The 19572-nt window shown below is 41.1% G+C and overlaps 2 protein-coding genes across 2 annotated transcripts; one reads left to right on the top strand and one right to left on the bottom strand.

Moving 5' to 3' along the window:
- Positions 1-295: 295 nt before the first annotated feature.
- Positions 296-7045, bottom strand: LPCAT (lysophosphatidylcholine acyltransferase). The gene is made up of 8 exons (XM_002055001.4): positions 6604-7045; positions 3190-3335; positions 2644-3129; positions 2439-2576; positions 2083-2359; positions 1904-2005; positions 1703-1844; positions 296-1637 (listed from the first exon to the last, which is right to left on the bottom strand). Exons 1-8 carry the CDS (start codon positions 6889-6891, stop codon positions 1522-1524), a joined length of 1695 nt encoding a protein of 564 aa, XP_002055037.2. The 5' UTR covers positions 6892-7045; the 3' UTR covers positions 296-1521.
- Positions 7046-11579: 4534 nt separating this feature from the next.
- Positions 11580-15151, top strand: Hex-A (Hexokinase A). The gene is made up of 2 exons (XM_032439395.2): positions 11580-11769; positions 11943-15151. The coding sequence occupies exon 2, from the start codon at positions 12011-12013 to the stop codon at positions 13694-13696; it is 1686 nt and encodes a 561-aa protein (XP_032295286.1). The 5' UTR covers positions 11580-11769; positions 11943-12010; the 3' UTR covers positions 13697-15151.
- Positions 15152-19572: the final 4421 nt, after the last annotated feature.

Raw genomic sequence — 19572 nt, 5'->3', positions numbered from 1 at the left:
CCCCCACGTACCTCGTACCGATCGACGCCTATCAATATGCTCTTTCCCAAATTATCTTAATCTTAGGTTAAACTAGCTAAAATGCCGTTAGTTAAACGGATCTCAAGCTAAATGTTTATATAATACACATTTAAACATTTATATCAGTTACTCTTCAGTTATTATTAAATCACATCAATTATTTAACAAATGATTAAAAGTATTTCAAAATTAATAGAAATTTGGTATTTATTTGATATAATTTTTTTTTTTTGTTTTCAAGTATTTCAAGTTGCATATAAAAAAAAAAAAAAGAGCAATTTATTTCTTGAGTATTTTTGTTTACTACATTTGTAAGTTAAGCAGCATTGGAAAGAGCATAGAAGCTTCGGTGTGTGCCGAAATTGTAGCATTTTATAAAACTTTTACAAATAAATTTCTAAATAACAGAACAGATTCTATGTATAAACGGTTGTGTGTGTGTGAGTGAGTGTGTGTGTGATTGTGTGTGGTCATAACTGTTGCTCGTGTCTTTGGATTGAATTAAGTACAGATAGTACAGACTCTATTATAAATCGGGTGCTGAGGACGCTACAAGTCGTGTCCAAAAGTCTATTTGGTGTTTACGTTTACAAATGCACAAGAAATATACTTGTTTTAATATATATATATACATATATATGTCTACGACAAACTAACTAACCAAGAATATGCCCAAAACCATATATACATGATTGGAACTCAAGAGCTGCATTGAAAAGGTAAAAACTGAAGTGAAGATCCGATTTTTGGTTATCATTTACATTTACATTGTGTTAAGATTTTGGCATTGGGTAATATTTAAGAAGCTACATTCACTGGATTAGCTGACAGACAGCTGAGTGTCCCAGTATAATCTCATATATATATATATATAAAAGGTTAGAAGACCAAACTATTTTGTGATATATGAGTGTGCACACTTGGCAACATAACATGTATACAGTGAATTATTTGAATATATATATATATATATATATATATATATATATATATATATATATATATATATATAGAATCACAATAATGAAATGACTTGCGTTAAGAGTTAAAGTACACATAAAGGTAACTATTTGAAGTTATGTGCAGACAGGTCGATATTACTAAATATACATTTGTTTATATATATGCTTGCACATTTGCAATTTCTCAAATTGGAAAGTTCTCAATTGGACCTGCCTGAATAACACTTCTTCCTTCTCCTCAAGCTATACAACTCTAATTACAGTAGGCAACAAACACGTACACAATAAATAAATTAATTATTAAAAATATATATAGTTTATAATTGAACTTTTTGCTTAGGTTGACTGTGCTACACCTTTCTTCTCTATCTTGCTTACTATTCCTCTATTCCTCTCTCTCTCTCTCTTTCTCTGTCTCTATCTCTTTCTCTGCTATGTGGCCTGTTGTCGTTTGCTTGCCTATGGCACAGCTCTGAATAAGTATAGAACCAGCTTTTTAAGTTGTATTGCAGCCTCCAAATGCATTGTTGCGGGTTCTTCAGTTTGCTGTGGGCGTGGCCTTGATTAAATTAGCCTTTGTCCGCCTTATGTGCTCCGACTTGTGATAGAGAAACTTGTAGCTAGGCTGCTTCTCCGTGTACTGTGCAAACATATCTAGAGCAACATATACAAAATGAATTAATGAAATCGTTAAAACTAAATAAAAGACCAAGACCAACCGAAGGAGACGTGGCCAACATTGGCGGTGTCCAGCGCAAAGAAAAGTGCCTGAGCCTTTTTCTCGTTCAGCTTGTCGCCGCCGTGCCGCAACAAACGCGTGAAGCTCTCCCTGTCTATCTGTTGGCTCGATTCACTGTACAGCTATAATAGAAAATACAGAAGGATTACAAAGTAACAGAGGGATTATAAAGCAGACTTACTTTAATCAGAGCGCGCAGAAACGTTATAACGTCGCTGTTCTTCAATTTACAAAACAGCGAGCAGAGCAGAAAACTTTTCAGACTCACTGTACCCTTGCGACGCTATATTCAAATACAGAGAATAAGTGCAAATGGTTTTTATCGCAAGCACATGAAATTATTTGGGCTTTAACGCTTACATGATCGAGTAGCGCAAAAAGCTTGTGCAGATTTGGGTTCTTGAGATCCACTTGGAGGAGTTCGGCAAATGTGATAATGTCCAGTTTGTCTGTGTTGGTAAGCTTCAGATACATCTCGCAGAGTTCCATGTCGCGCTGCGAATCCAAGAGGTCAAGAGTATCGAGGGTGCGTTCAATTTCCACAATGTCACCAGGAAATGGAATTTTCATTTCACGAGCACGACTCATAACGATGACATCCTCAAATGAGTAGTCGGACGTGGGCACTCCCAATGCCCTACAAGATATTAAAATGGTTGAATTAGCACGAACGATCGATCAATCTAACTGCTTGCCAGCAATCGGACAGAACTCACTTGGCCATTACTTCTCGTACATTGTTCGCATAGAGATTGGCATCGGCCACCTCGGCCGGGGAAGGCGTGTAGACGGGAAGGTATTCGATCTCACAGCGATTATAAAACTGTGTCATTGTTAGCCAAAGCAGACGCAGGCTGTGCACAAAGCAAAAACAAAACGTTAGCATGAGCTCGAAATTATGCTGCTGTTATCAACACTTACACGCCCGGCCCATCCCAGGTCCAGGTGAAGGTGTCATACTTGTTGGGATAGCGGAGCAGAACTGGTTGTACGGGCACGCCCGGATAGAAGGCGCCGGGCTTGAATTTGATAAGTGCCGTGCGATTTGTGCATGTACCCTCGGAAAAGATGACCACCTGAGGCCAGTCATCGCTGGAGCGCGCACGATCAACAATATGTCGTATGGTGTTCTGCCTAGAGTTGGGATCTTCGCGCTGCACATAAATGGGCTGAGCATAATTAATGATGCGCCCCAGCAGCGGTATATCTGCCGTCTCGCGCTTGGCCACGATCGACGGTGGATGTCCGGAGACCACCAAAATGGAATCAACGTAGGAAGAGTGTGGCGCCACAACCAAAATGGGCGCCTCCTTGGCGCTGGCCGGTGTGCCCTTCATTTCGATATAGAGAAACGAGCCGGATGTGTACACCATTCGCATGGCACGCGCCGTCCAGTACTGCATATGTCTGCAAGTGACATAACAATGTTCAATCTGTATATGAATGTGTATATCGATTGTGTCTTACCTGCGCCAGCCAGAGAGCGGCTTTGCCTGCAGCTCCTCCATAGAGATGCCATAGAGGCCAATGCAGGCGAACATCCAGGCCGATAACAGCGACAAGATGCAGCCCACCACGCGTATGGGAAGCAGCAGCACGGTCAGCACATAGATCTGAAATTGATAACAGTAATCAGAGCGTTTCCAAACAACGTTCCCTTTCCGCTCGCGCTTATCGGGCCGCATGGCGTAACAAAGTACACTAAGGTTGGGCAATATTTGCTGAACTTTGAAATGGCCAGCCAGCCAGCCACTTAAACAATCTTAAATGAAATTAAATGGATTTTTGCCACTTTGTGACGTGTACGCTAAAGTTCAATATTCGGTTCTGTTAACACTCAATTCGGTTCGGGTTCCGGATTGTGAATACTTCCAAATCGACCAAATGCCCAACTGGACGGCTTATGGTTTCGTCAATAGGCGAGCAATTCGGTTCAATTTGGGATTTGCTTTGATGAAATAATCAAAGTTTTACAAATCTCAAGCGGTTTTTCATTTAATGCTAATCTTTTGATTGAGTAGGGAATACTCTGAAGCCTTTTCTTCCAACACCAAGTTTGCTGACTCTAGCTCTTAATATTTGCCAAAATTGCTCAAAAAACACGATTTCGAGATCGATTACTTGGAAACGGAGCAAGTTATCGAATATCGGCAACAAACTCGATCTGCGCAGGCACTAGGAGCACCTGCATCTTTAAGTCTCTAGCTCCTAAAGGTTCTGAGATTCTTGCGTTCCTACAGACGGACGGACAGACAGACGGGCATGGCTAGATCGACTCGACTGCTGATGCTGATCAAGAATTTATATATATATATATACTTTATGGGGGCGGAGATGCTTTCTTTTGCCTGTCACATACATAAATACATAATACCCTTTTTACCCGGTTTGAATAGATGCAGGGTATAAAACTTCGATCAATTTTCTGTTCGTATTCATAGTTTTATTTGTTTGGAACATTAAATAGAGCGGAAATGAAATAGTTAAAGATTGAGAAATTGTTAAAGATATTTCTCTGTTTTCTTTTTTCAAGTGCATTAGCAATAGATAAAGGGCATATATAGTTGCTGATCAAATGCGGATCGCAAAAGGACATGTGAAAATCATTTCTGAAACAACAAAAACAAGTCGGCAACTTGCCCAAATTAATGCCAATACATAGGCACAGCTGTGTGTGTGTGTGTGTGTGTGTGTGTGTGTGTGTGTGTGTGTGCAATTCTGCAGGTGTCTGCGAGTGAGTGTATAAATAAGCATGTCATTAACAGAGCACGACTCGAATAGTGCGAATAGTGCGAATGTGGTGCGAATGGTGACCCCCCCTTGACCTTGATTTAACGATCAAGGCAAGTGGAACGAACGAGCTCTAATAACTTGTTTCAACGGCAGATGAGCTTGATGCGGCAATATGCAAACGTATTAGCATATATGCATATTTATCATTTTAATAATGGATGTCAAATTCGTGGGTCAAATTGGCTGACTGTGAGGTCACTTTGGCACTTCCTCCCATGTCTATGTCCAAATGTGTCATACTAGAAACTTGCTCAACGCATATGCACTTTGGACTCTGACATATTCGGCGATAAGCGTTGCGATCGCCTTTCTTGATATACTATGTACACTAATTATTCATAGAGTTTTTTTTTTTTTTGCAAATAAACAGTGCTCGTTGTGAACTTGCTTAAATTGAGGTGTGGCCATTAATTGGTTGATTAGAGTTATGAAAATCTCAGTGAAACAAATCAATTTGTAAATTACAATTGCCCGTTGTAGCGAAACTATTGCGAACCCTAAATATTTTCGCCTACACGATGCGGGCTAGATTTGATTTTGGCGCCATAGCTGGGCATTTGACAATACAAAGTTCTTTGAACTTTCTCTCAAAAGTGTTCCGTTTTGAGGCAGCAATTTGGGTTAAAGAAACTCATGTGAGCCGTAGTTCGACCTGGTTCGGTTCAAACATCTTTTTGAAGCCTTGAAATAGCCACAAAGTATATAAAACAAATATCTCATTGAATCTCAGTTTGCAAAATATCGCAACGATCATGTGTTTAAACATTTCGAGCCAATCAGAAGCCAGCGCAGCATATTATTAATTCACAATAGTGAAATCATCTGTGACTAATGTGAATCCCCCGCGTCTCTTTCTGCTAACCGAACGGTAAACAGGGTATTTTATTGTTGTTGTTGTTGTTCTAGTTGCAACTAGAGATAATAGAGTGGAAATGGCGTGGGGAAGGGGGGGCGTGTAGGCGTGTAATTAGTCAGACGATAACAAATATAGGAAAACGGGAAAAGGGAAACGTGCGAAAAACGTTTTCGTCTATTTAAATCTGAATCTATAAATATACATGTATATAGATAGAGACAGATTGATTGATTGATTGATTGACAGACTGACTGATTGGTAATCGAGCCGGCTTTTAAATTATTTACAAAGTTCTGTTCTTGTTTTTACGTTACTTCAAACTGATTTTCAAAGCAACTCATGAAAAATTGATGAGTACATGTTCGAAAATGAACGGCTACGACTTTTTTCGAGCTTTTGCTTGCATGAAAAAACAAAGAAAACAATTGCATATTTTATTAGCAGGAAGAGAACTTTTTTCGCTTCCGGTCAGCTGCCAGCCAAAAATAATAGACACGTGAATCCGTTTGTGATAACTATCGGGAAAACGAGACACGTACCCATCTCTAATCGGGCAGAAGCACAAGGTGTGCTTTGGCCACGAACAACAACATCAAGTAACGGCTACAACGAACGACCCAAAGAGCCGGCAACGAAAGCAAAAACCAACAACAACAACAATAACAACAACAACAGCAGCAGCAGCAAAAAGACGACAACAAGAAAATCGTACGATTTTCGCTGCTTTTGTTTCTTCACAGCTAATTCGCTGCGGCGCTTTCGGCGCTGACGTAAACAGCGACGCTGGCGCCGGCATCGCGAAACTATGGACCGTACAAAGGAATATCGATAATGCAAAACGTGCTGTTATCGACATCCTCGATGGCTCAAGTGCAATGAGGCATACATATGCAAATGTAAGTGTGTATGTGTATGTGTATGTGTGCATATAGAGCGTTGCACTTGAAATGTCTGCAGGTGTGTGTGTGTGTGTGTGCGTGTGTGTCTCTAGACAAAGACAACAACAATAATAGAAACAATATCAATAGCTATTCAGAACGAGCATTGGTTTTGCGCCCCTCCAACTGCCACCCCCCCCTGATTGGATCTCTTCCACAGCCCACGCAGCGAGACGTCAGCTGTGCTTGAGCTGTTTTGCATGAATGAACGCGAAGGCGAAGGCGACGGCGAGGGCATTGGTATCTGGGTGCGGATGCGGGTAAACGGGTAAACGGGTAAACCAAAGAGCTCACCTTGGCCACCTCAATGTGACTGTCGATTTCTATGCGATGCACGAACGGATTGATGTAGCTGTAACCCTTTGATGCCCAGGTGTCCTCCTCGGAGTCGCGCTTGGACATGTTGCTGCTGATGCTGATGCTATTGTTGGGCAACGCGCTGCTGCTGCTGCCGCTGCTGCTTCTGCTTCTGCTACTTCGAGTGCTGCTGTTGTTGTCGTTGTCATTTTCCAGGCCATCCCCATCGTTCGATGCGCGTGCATCGTGCGGAGAGCGACGTCGTTTAATTGAGGAAGTTGTCATTGCTTACACGTACATTCACTTGCTAATAACACTTGCAAAATATTATTGTTCAACTTTTCTTAGGCTGGTGGCTTTGGTGTGTGGCGCAAAAAAAAAACAACAACCAGTATGTCCCGCTCTACCGATTCTTTTTTGCGTTGCCAGCAAACTGAAGTGCTGGCTAACTAGCTAAACAGTGTTGGGCACGTTAATTATATCGATGTTATAGCTATTGTCGATAGCTCGATAGTTATTGTTAGCACGTTGCCACACTGCGCCAGCTGAACAAATTAAACAGGTCTGGCAGCACTTCAGCCGTTGCGACATTTAAAATTTGATTTAATTTTAAAATTCCCAATGGATTTCATTTTTAAAAGACTGGTCTTACTAGTGCTGTGCTAACATATGCAGGTGTAAGGGGCATGCATATACTGTGTTTCCCGTTTAGTGCCCTCCGCCTCATTTTAATCACATGTCTGACCCGGCAGTTCACGGTCTTGCCAAGCCTGGCGACTAAGTCGACGCACATGTGCCCGAAACGTGCTGTCGAAATTGAAATCTTTTCAAGGCGGCTGCCATGCGGTCGAAATACTCGGATTATGTGTGGCACATAATTATGTATAAGTACACACATATGTATGTACATATGTACATACATATGTGCATTTGAGCAAGGCATGTTTGAAGTGCTGGCTGCTTTTCAAAAAATGTGAACCAACCAGTTTCTGTTATACATGCATATGTACATACATATGTATGAATGTGGTTCATAGAGACATATCTGAGATATCGCATGCTAAACGGGTTTCCTCTCTTTCTGTTTTTAGATTAATATACGCGCTATTATTTGATGGTGGCTTTGTGGGCTGAAGGGCACAGCTGGTGCCTCATCGCAAAACTGTTACTGTTATACGCGCGCGTGCATTTGACCTTGCTGAAGTTTAAAGGCTGATGCAATCGGAGTTTGGGGCGATAAGCCGACAAATTCTTCTACATACATACATATGTATGTATGTGTGCATGTGTGCACATACATGTGCTGACATGTTAGCGCAAGTGCTCGGCAACTGGTTTTGCCAAAATGATGAGCAACTTATCGTAATACTAATCAGTCAAAATAACATGGCCACGCCCATTTATAATTTTGCTCAGAAATTGGCGAAATTCGCATTCAAGGCTGTATTTACCGTTTTAGCACGGTCCATGGAACTGTATTATACATACATATATATACATTGTACATATGTGCGCATGTATGTATGTATGTATGTATGTATGTGCACATGTATTTCGAAAATTTCTGATAGTTGCCTGTGTTGTTTTTTGTTTTGTTTTTTAATTTGTTAATGATTATCATTGTGGCCCGGCAGTGTTTTTTATTTTATTTTAGCCATTTTTTTGCAGCCCGACGGGCTGCGGGCTGCGTGGGCGACAGCCGCAGCAGCGTCACGTGAAATGATTTCAAGTTGCCAAAAATCTGAATTTTATAATTAATGTCTTTTGCGTTGAGATCGAAGGCCTTTTGGCCAATGGGCCACAAGGCGTATACGCAACGTTCAAAAAATTCCGTTAACTGCCGCTGCGTTGACCCCTGGATTGTGCGAGCTGCTGTTCGAGTTTCACAAAACTCGGCACTTTCGACGTCATCATCATTGACGTCACAGAAGGCTCCGCGCGTGGCCCCAAACCCAAAAAAAAAAAAAACAATTGTAGTAAGAGAGCGCGCACGATACAAAAATCAATTATTCTGTATGTACACCACACACACACACACACGCACGCACACACACACAAGCAAGCAAGCGTCAGCGATGAGCAAGCGCAGAGCAGCGCGACCAACGTCACACAAACACATGCACAAATGCGTGTAGGTACATGTACATATATATATATATATAAATATATATATGTATGTGTGTATATAACGGGGCGAGCCCCCAAATCTGGATTCCCAAATGCGGACAACAAATAACCACATACATATGTATGTACATGTATGTACGGCCGCTGCTGCAGCGCGTTGTAAGCTGACGTCGCAATATTGAAATGAACAAGGAAAAAAAAAAGGCTAATTTTAGACTTCTACGATGGATTTAAAGTGGTTCGCGGAACTTTGGATTTTTTGTTCAGCGTTCACATTCAAGCCTTTGCTTTAGGCCACGCATTCAATATCCACTTGACACTCGAACTGGTTTTTCTGAACAGAAACAGAGTTTCGTCACATTTTGAAATAACCGTTACAGCTGCATTTTGTGCACTCAACTTGCACTCAAGAGCGTCGCAGTCGCTGCTCTCTCTTCTTTTAGATCAGAATCTGAAACGCTGAATCATTGTGCATAGGCACACACATTATGGCGCGGGGGTGGATCTGCCTCACACATACATGCATACAAATAACTGATTAGAATGCTTGGCATGTGTGTGTATGTACATACATATATGTGTTTGAATGTATTTATCTCGTGCAAAGAAATTACATTATTATTTGACCCTACTTGCCCCATGTTGGCAAACGTGGGCATGCCCAGCCCCTGTACAGTCGTAGACGACGCCCACAAATATAAAGGCGGCGCTTGCTGCGTTTTGTTTTTCATTTTTTTCTAAGCAATTTCCGTTAGCCAGATAAGAGCAAACCAGTTGTATTTGTATTTGAAAAGATAAACATTTCAACAATTTTGCTAGTTGTTTCGCAGCAGCAACATAAGAGTTACATAGTATATACATACATACATATAGCTCTTAGTTCTCTTTATCGTGGCAATTGTTAAGCCGCTAGCTCTAAAAATAAAATTTTCCATTCCTATCCTAAGTGATGTAGTGATAAGTTTATTTTCTTGTCTATAACCTTTGTACACCTTGCACACATTGTTATTCTCTTATGTGCAATGCAACATACGCACATGCACGCATATCTGTATGTACGTGTGCATGCATACATATGTACATGTCTACATGTGTGTGCATGTGCAATTTCGCATGCAACACATTCGATCTCAGAAGGCGTGGCGCACATGATCACAAGGCGGTCGCGTCATTGCTGTTGTTGCATCCCGTGACAGAGAAAATGCCGAAATATTGGCAGCGTCAGATGCAATAGCAAACATTCAACTTTGGGCAGACGAGCCTCTTTGGACAACAACAACAACAACAACAACGACAGCACCAATACACAGTCATGCATATTTTTATGCATGTACAATTCATACACATGTATGTATGTGTGCATGTGAGCATGTGTTTTAGCTAAGTACAAATGTGTCATACACGAGTCTTTGAAATCAAAGAGCAACAAACCAATAATAATTATAATGAGTATAACAACTTCCTTAGAACTGGGTGAGTGAACGAACGACCGCGTCAAGTGAGCGTCGTGAGGTTCGCGCGTGTGCTGAGAAATATGTACATATGTATGTATGTATGTATGTACAAATGTATGTTTGATGAGAACGGAAGCCAGGGAGAGAAGCGTTGGCTGGAGTTGCAAATACAAACACATTGTCAGTCGGTCAGGCGATGCGTTCAACTGTTGTTGAAACGCGCACGTCGACAACGGCACGTAAAATACACCTAGATTCACACCATGCATGTGTATATATGTGTACGTATGTGTGCATACACACACACACACACACACACACATGTGTGCATACAAGCATATGCAGTGGCGGGTGAGACTAACACCAGCAACAAAATGCGAGACGAGCCCCACGAACAGCAAAAGCAGGCAGCGACCATCAACAGCAAATTCCATACCGAACATACATACACTTTACTACTCACGTATGCATGTATGTATGTATGTATGTATATACATATACATTTAAGGAGAAGACAAAGAGAGCCTGGTGTGAACGGCAGCGACAGCTATGCAAACTTGTTCCCCATATGTAAGCTGAGCATAAACTGTTATACGGCAACAGCAGTAGCAGAAAACCCAACAGAAAATATCCACAAAAGTCACAGAAAGCTTTGAAAAAGCAACCGGTCTATAACGACATTTGAATAACCTACAATACAATTGTTGCGGAATGTGTTATACATATGTACATAAATATGTATGTGCATACGCAGCTGTTTTAATAGCAGTTTTAAGTCGTGCAGTTACCAAATAGCAATAACGATAGGGCAGGCCGCTCATACATGTACATGTATGTATTTATTGTTTAGAGTATTTGTATTTTGCCTAAAAAGCCGCCTGTGTAGTGTGCAATGGCTTGCTGACGATGGCAAAAAGGCAGTGGCAGCACCCAACACTCATAGCACACCTGACCGCTCTCGCGTCTCACCGTCTCCCGCTCTTAAGCACTGTTGGCCTGTGAGAGCAGTGGTGACGCTGCTGCTTCTGCCCGCGTCGCTACCCGCCCCTACTACGTACAATAGTCATTCATGAGGCGCGTAATCACTACATGTGCTCTCTCGCTCTCTATTTGTATGCGATTGACGCTAACTCTTGCGCTCTGGCTCTCTTTCGATATGCACACTAATGTACATGATATTGTATCTTGAACGCAGGCCCAGCACAGAAACGGCCGCCCTCTCCAATACGAATTTTCAATTTTGACCTTCAAGGTTCCTTCAAAGTACACTACGTACACACGACACACACACGCACACAAGCAAACAACGCACAGAGACGCTGACGTTGACGGCGGCAGCGCGCGCTCTGCGTCGGCAGCGCGCCAGTGTCAAGCAACTGGCGAAGCTCCACGGAGAATAATTCCGTAACAAACGTTTCACAGCAGCGGACGCGTGCAGCGGACAAAAATAAAACGGCCGAGACAAAAGCAAATGGTATATGAGAAAAGAAGCAGCGCAAAGTTAACTAAAAGCGAAAATCGGCAAAAATAATACAACAACAAAAAATAACTCAAAAAAAAAAAAAAAACAAAGCAAACAAAGGTAAAAGACAATAAAAACGCACAAAACTAACAAACGAGGCGGCAAAAGACAGCAACCAAAAAAAAAGAAAAAACGCGCGTGAGGAAAACAGAAAAAAAAATAACAAGTTGCTGTAACAAATTATATATATATATATATATATATATAATTGTTTTTTTTTTTTTGGGTGCCAGTGCCTGTGACTGCCTGTCGGCAACTGCCAAACTAAAGAAACCGCAAGTGCAACTGCAACTGCAACGAAATGGACCAAGAGCAGCTGAATGGCGCGATGCGCAGCGTTTCTATAAATAGCAATGGACTAGCCACAAATCAGAATGGCCACAACGGCAACGATGAGACGGACAATGCGCGGGTTCTCGGCGGCGGAGGCGGCGGCGGCGGCATCAGCTTTGGCCTGAGCAGCGGCAACGCAGCGAGCAAAGCGACAAATGCGGCGACAAATGCGGCGACAAACGCGGCGACAAACGCGGCGACAGATGCAGCGACGGCGACGGAGACGGCGACGGCGACAGCGAATGCAAATGTAAACGCAATTCAAATACAAACATCGGCAGCTGGTGCGAGTGCAGCGGATAAAAAGAAAATGGTGCACGAGTTATGTCAGCAGCTGTTGCTAACCGATGAGCAGGTGCAGGAGCTGTGCTATCGCATATTGCACGAGGTGAGGCGCGGCCTGGCCAAGGATACGCATCCGAAGGCGAATGTCAAATGCTTCGTTACGTACGTACAGGATCTGCCCAATGGCAATGAGCGCGGCAAGTTCCTGGCCCTAGATTTGGGCGGCACCAATTTCCGTGTACTGCTCATCCATCTGCAGGAGAACAATGACTTCCAAATGGAGTCGCGCATCTATGCGATACCGCAGCACATTATGATCGGATCCGGACTGCAGCTGTTCGATCATATTGCCGAATGTTTGTCCAATTTTATGGCCGAGCATAATGTCTATTCGGAACGTTTGCCGCTCGGCTTTACGTTCTCGTTTCCGTTGCGCCAGCTGGGCCTGACCAAGGGCCTGCTCGAGACATGGACGAAGGGTTTCGATTGTGCCGGCGTTGTCAACGAGGATGTTGTCCAGCTGCTCAAGGATGCGATCGCAAGGCGCGGCGATGTACAAATCGATGTTTGTGCCATACTCAACGATACGACGGGCACATTGATGAGCTGCGCCTGGAAGAATCACAATTGCAAGATCGGCCTAATTGTTGGCACCGGCTCGAATGCCTGCTATGTGGAGAAGGTGGACGAGGCTGAGCTCTTTGATATGCGCGATAATCGCAAACCGCACGTCCTTATCAATACGGAATGGGGGGCATTCGGTGACAATGGTGCACTCGATTTTGTGCGCACCGAATTCGACAAGGACATCGATAGCCACAGCATCAATCCCGGCAAGCAGACGTTCGAGAAAATGATCTCGGGCATGTATATGGGCGAGCTGGTGCGTCTCGTCCTGGCCAAAATGACCCAGGCGGGCATACTGTTCAATGGCCAGGGCTCGGAGGTGCTGTTCACGCGCGGACTCTTCTTTACCAAATACGTGAGCGAGATCGAGGCCGATGAGCCCGGCACATACACCAATTGCCGTCTCGTATTGGAGGAGCTGGGCCTATCCAATGCCACCGATGGCGATTGCGCCAATGTGCGCTACATCTGTGAGTGCGTCTCGAAGCGGGCCGCACATCTCGTCTCGGCGGGCATTGCCACGCTGATCAACAAGATGGATGAGCCGCATGTGACTGTCGGCGTTGATGGCAGCGTCTATCGTTTCCATCCCAAGTTCCATAATCTGATGGTCGAGAAGATAACGCAGCTGATCAAGCCCGGCATTAGCTTTGATCTGATGCTATCCGAGGATGGGTCCGGGCGAGGCGCGGCGCTCGTTGCGGCCGTTGCCTGTCGAGAGGATATACTCAATAGCAAGTAAACGATTGGCAAGCGCAAAAGCAAAAGCAAAAGCAAACGCAATCGCAATCGTAATTGTAATTGTAATTGTAATTGTAATTGTAATCGTTATCGGAATCGTAATCGTAATCGGAATCAGCGTCGCAGTTGCTAACGAAGCAAACCTAATCAATTCAATTCGAATTCAAACCAGGTTCGACTTCGAAAATTCTTAAGGCGAAAATCAGTTAGTTTCCTTTTGTCGCCGCTGCGGAGCCGCCAATCGCCATCCCCCTCCCCCTCCCTCCCCCATACCACCAACATCCTCCAGGTAGCGCCAAAGCGGGGCGCTTCTTAGTATTTAAATTAGGCAACATCTTAGAAAAAAGTTGAGCTAAAAAAAAACAACAACAACAACAATTAATAACGGAATGTGTATGCTTCGGCAATTGTTACTTTTCTTTTCATTTCATTTCCTTTCGTTTTTTTTTCTATTCTTTTCACTTGTTCGTTTTATAATCTATCTCTTTCTATCAAGCTATCTCTTAATTAAATAAATTATTTGTATGTCTAATTTATTTGGTTAAATTATCTATTCTCGATTTTGTAAAAAAAAAAAAAAAACAACAATTGTTAATATATTTTACACACACACACACACACACACACACATACACTTATACGCATGTTGATACATATAAGATATATGATTTAATATATCAGGCAATTTCTTATTAAAACGGCAAACAATTTAAATGAATTTTTCGATTGCGATTTGTCAAAATCCACATAATTAAAGCGCTTAAGAGAAACGAAACAGCCGAACAAAAGAGAATCAAGAGAGCCAGGCTGGCGAATCGTGTAGCGCGCTTTCATGCGCCGCCAAAAGTGTTATACTGTGCTACTGTGCTACAAGCATCATCAGCATATCCCAAGCCAGGACAAGACAGTCGCACATTGTTAACAAAAAAATACTAAAAACAAAAACAAAAACAAAAACAAAAACAAAAAAAAAGCTAAAACACAGCAAGCAATGTGTTTTATAAGTGTAAAATGTTTATAGCATATATATTATGAAGCGTTATATGATAATACAGCTTATTAGCCTCTATATTGATTATAATCATGTATTCTTTGCTTTCTTTAGAAACACATATATATATATGTATATATATATATATATATTTTTTTTTTTTTTTGTTATTAACTTTTAAGCAGCTAAACAATTGTTTTATATTGTTTCTATATACTAGCATGTGCACACACATATATATATATATATATGTATGTGCAGATGCGAGCTATATGCCTAGTTTAGTGCTTAATTATTATGTAGTTTTAAATGTTATTCACGAAGAGAACAGGTCCCCCATAAAGAGTCCTATGTATATACAGGACAACAACCTTACTTATATGTGTACGCAAAAAGAGAATGCAAAAAATAAGAAACGACACAAAAATGAAAAAAGATACAAAAAAAAAAGGAACACAAATAAAATATGAACACATTTGATCATTTTCCTGCTAGCTGCAAGCGTGATTTTCTTTTCTCATTTTTTTTTTTTTAATTCTTTTTCTCAGTTGGTATTTTATTTTTCGTTTGTTTCTTCACATTCTGTTTTGGTATTTTAAGGCGTGTTTTTGGCAACTGCGCGCAGGCGACGCATTGCATGTTGAACAAAAATATATAAATATTTCAAAGAAAAAAAAAAAAAAAAAGGCGAAGAAGAAATATCAAAGAATATAACCAACATTTTTTTTGCCATGTATTTTTAATAAGTCTAGCCAAGCAACTGTTTGTTGAGAAACAAAAAGAAAATGAAACAAAAAAAAAAAAGACGATGAAACAAATTAAGCCTAAACAAATACTAAAAAGTGTTACTATTTTTCATAAAAATAAAGCTAAAGACAAAACGAAGCCATGACAAATTCAAAATCCAGATAAAAAACGTTTGAAACTTAATCCAAAATGCGCCGCAGGCTGAAAACTGCAGCTGTATTGAGGTTTATGTTAAGCTACACACACGCACACACACACACACACACACACAGTGGCTCAGAGTATGTCAGCTGACAGAATAAAGGCTAGAAGCGACAGCTGATTAAACAATCGAACAAACAATATGAAATGATTTCAAAACAAAACCACAATAAAAACAATTCAATGAAAAAGCTGAGAAACAAGCAAACGAAAACATTTGTGTCTTCTTCGCAGACCTGCTCGCTGACATGTCTTGCACAGCGTCAGCGTGGGTTTGCTCTTGCAACGTCTCAGCCCCTTGTCGAGGACACGTCTTGCAGGGCAGACTACTGGTAGACGACAATGTCACGTGAAGATCACATGATGCAACCCCGTATAACAGTTATGTAAGTCCCATTGGCCGCTTTTGTGATTCGAAATTGCCCAGAACTGAATTTCTATAGAGGCCATTGTCAATTGATGAGCTGCGTCTCGCCTCGTCTCGCCTCGTCTCGTTCCGCTTCATCGATACCAATTGACTGGAATATATAGAAAATTAAACACCATCAATGTCGGCTAAGTCGCAAGTCGAGTCTGGCCCAAATTAAGTTGCGAATGAAAATAATTCAATTCGTAGCGTTTGACGCATTTGAATTGCAGCCAGTTAAAGCGCCGCAAACAAACATTGATCGAATCGACATTCCAGTGTGAGGGGGGGGGGGGGGGGGGAAGGGGTAGCAGCGACGCTCAACAAGTTACGAACGTAATCCCCCGCCCCTGCAGCCGCACGGTTTATGTTCAAGCCAAGAGCATTTATTACGAGACGCTGCTCAAATAGATTGATTTCTCTTCTGTTGTGTTCATACCCTTACAGAGTGGGGTATACTCCACTTTGTCACGTGCACTGTGCAACGCATAGAAGAAGAACGCATAGAGTACAGTCGACTCGAGTCAAATCTGGCTGAACAATGTTCCGTGTTTGTCAAGATAAATATCTTTTATAAATAGATTGTGTCGCTGTGTCGGCAAGGGTATTTCAAGTGCGGCGTGCCTCCAGACATTTGCACTTTTCCGTTTTCTAATGAAAATCTTTGAGTTGGGAACTTTCGCAAGTTGCGCGAAAGTTGTTTTTTTTTTTCGAATTGCCAGCCACATGTAAATTCCCCTGACCCAGACTGACAGACCCAATCCCCAGTCTTGTTATATATCTACACACACACACACACACACACACATATGTATATAGGTATGTATGTTTGTGTTGCGCAGTGTATAGAATGCATTGCCCAGCTCACGTTTCAAAGGCCTGGCGATTCATTTAAATATCAACGCAATAAAAACTCAAATGCAAATTTGAATGCGACGACTTCCACTTGGATGTGCCTCGATGTTGAGGCACGGCTAGTTTTGCTTGGGGCGCAACTTGTGACCCGTTCACATTTTTTATTCTCTCTCCATTATTTATTTTATTTGATATGATTCTATTGTTTTATTATTTGGTTGCACGTTCTTGCAATTGGACAGATATCTATCTTTAGGTAAAAGTTAACGTGAACTACGCGGCGTATACTTGATGTCGTGATAATAATAATACTAATAATAATACTAATATTAATACTAATACTAATACTAATACTAATACTAATACTAATACTAATACTAATACTAATACTAATAATAATAATAATAATAATAATAATAATGATAACGATAATAATAATGATAATAATAATGATAATATTATAAAGGAATTCGATATGTGTGCACGGTATTGAAACATGTTCAAATATATCCCTATATCGTTGCGAATTTCAGCCCGAACATAAATATGCATGATCGCATATAGATATATATACATATACATAATCCATCTCGCGAGCATATGTATATGTATTTACACATATATCTGTATGTATATGTGTGTGTGTATAATCCTTGTCTGATCGCCTGCGTCAGTCCCCGGACAGTCCGAAGAAACTATTTATCAGCAAATACTTTGACATTTTTTGTGTTTTTTTTTTTTGGTTTTTTGATTTTTTGTTATGTGGCGATCTTGAGTTAATTTAGCGTCAATTTAGCAAATATGCTTTGTGTTTGTTTCGCACTTTGTTTTTGTGCGGCAATAAAAAGAAAGAAAGAAAGAACGAAACAAAAAAAAAAAATGTAAAAATAAATATCTAAATTTAAAGAGCAGTTTAGTTATATTTCTTGGGCATTTTCTTATTTTTACTGAGCATAGAATGAAAACAAAATACGCAATTAAAAATCGCTCGAGAAGAGCGAATGGCACAGCAGACAGACAGAGACAGAGACAGAGAGAGAGAGAGAGAGGGGGAGAGTAGAAAATGCAGATTCGAGTGGGTTTGCAAAGGGCGACAAAGCGACAGGCACGCCCACGCACAGTAATTATGGGCGAATACCCTACAATTGATGTTTTTGGTTGGGGTATTGACACAAAGCTGATTACAGGGTATTTGCCGATTATTGTGCTAACGTTTAAGACTTATTCCAGGTTTTAACCAAAACTGATTTGGGTTTTCGTACGTAACATTACGTATACGTACATTTTTTCAGTGCACACAACTCACACACATACACACATACATACTGCATATGTATGTATGTTAAATATTGTTGATGTTTCATATTGCAGAGTTGGCAACTCTGCCAGACAACGGCAGTGGTTGGCAATTCGCACTCTGCTGGTCTCTTGTTTTCTATGGCGCGCATATTCTCTCTCGTTCTTGCGCTCTCTGTTTATCTTCCCTTTCGTGCTGGTTATGCAAATGCCAAATGCAGCTTTTGAAAGTGTGAAAACGTAAACGAATACGAATCATGTGAGTGCCAGCCATAACGAAAACATTGCACTTAATCATATGGAAAAGTGTGCGCGAGCGATTGTTGTTGTTGTTGTTGTTGTTGTTGTTGTTGTTACAGTTATAGTTGCATGCCAAGCAATTGGCGGATGCAGACAACACAAATCGAGATACCGAGTCAATAGAGTAACAACAGCTAGCCGAAACTAATTAGAAACTATTAGTCGAATATGTCTGTATGTATGCATGTATGTGCATGCATATACATATGAACATGCATATATGCATATGTATATACATACATACATATGTTTCTAAAAACTTGTATTTATAGCGACAATATTTGTCGTGATTGTTGTCTTGTTCACCTGTTGCAGTCAAACAAAACTGTGTGTGTGTGTGTGTGTGAGGGAGAGAGAAGATGGAGGGCAAACGCATATGTATGTATGCCCAGTGGGCAATTTGCATTGTGAATTGCTTTCAATGTATGCCGATTTTTCAGCACGAAACGATCACGAGCCGTTATCTACTGCAATATGAAACGGTAAAACGCAAAAGCGAAAGCTTTCTTTAATAAATGCATAGATTTGTGTTAAAGAACCTTCCGGGGGCGGGCAGGAAAAATGCTCTTACATATATGTATGTATATGTGTGTATAGAAATAAAACTAAAGCGCTTTTCCGGAAGATCTGCTCCTTCTTCCGTTTACTGTGCTTTTGCCCAGCATTAATTGGCAATAGATTTTCCTATTAGCTTGAGCTTTTACAACTTCGATTAAGCATCGAGCGTGTAATCCCATACAAGCACTTATTAATTCATCTCTATAAATACATATTAATCGAAATTGGAATTGGCCCCCGGGATCAATAAGTGCTTAATATCGCTAAACTAGCTATAGATAGAGTGAACAGGGCTAATGCTCGTCGAACAAATTAATATCAACGATAGCAAAGCTTATCTCAAATTTCCAGTAGCTCACTTGGACTCTAATTGCAGCGCTATTGGCTATATGTATGTACATATGTACATTTATGTACATAGATCGATTGTATATTCGTGCGCACATATCTAGAAATGCAAATGTATATCTTGAGCCCAGATAGATTTCACAAACGCTGCAGTTTTCGATTTGCCACTGCGCAA

This window comes from Drosophila virilis, chromosome X (assembly GCF_030788295.1).
Source record: "Drosophila virilis strain 15010-1051.87 chromosome X, Dvir_AGI_RSII-ME, whole genome shotgun sequence".
In the NCBI taxonomy this organism is placed as follows: Eukaryota; Metazoa; Arthropoda; class Insecta; order Diptera; family Drosophilidae; genus Drosophila; species Drosophila virilis.
This window is presented reverse-complemented; position numbering and strand designations above follow the sequence as displayed.

Bases quoted from the DNA above. Each gene is read 5' to 3' on its own strand.
- Hex-A (XM_032439395.2), top strand. From the start codon at position 12,011: ATGGACCAAGAGCAGCTGAATGGCGCGATGCGCAGCGTTTCTATAAAT.
- LPCAT (XM_002055001.4), bottom strand. From the start codon at position 6,891: ATGACAACTTCCTCAATTAAACGACGTCGCTCTCCGCACGATGCACGC. The intron at 2,360-2,438 runs GTGAGTTCTGTC...AATATCTTGTAG, and splicing joins GTACGAGAAGTAATGGCCAA to GGCATTGGGAGTGCCCACGT. The intron at 1,845-1,903 runs GTAAGTCTGCTT...TTTCTATTATAG, and splicing joins TTCTGCGCGCTCTGATTAAA to CTGTACAGTGAATCGAGCCA.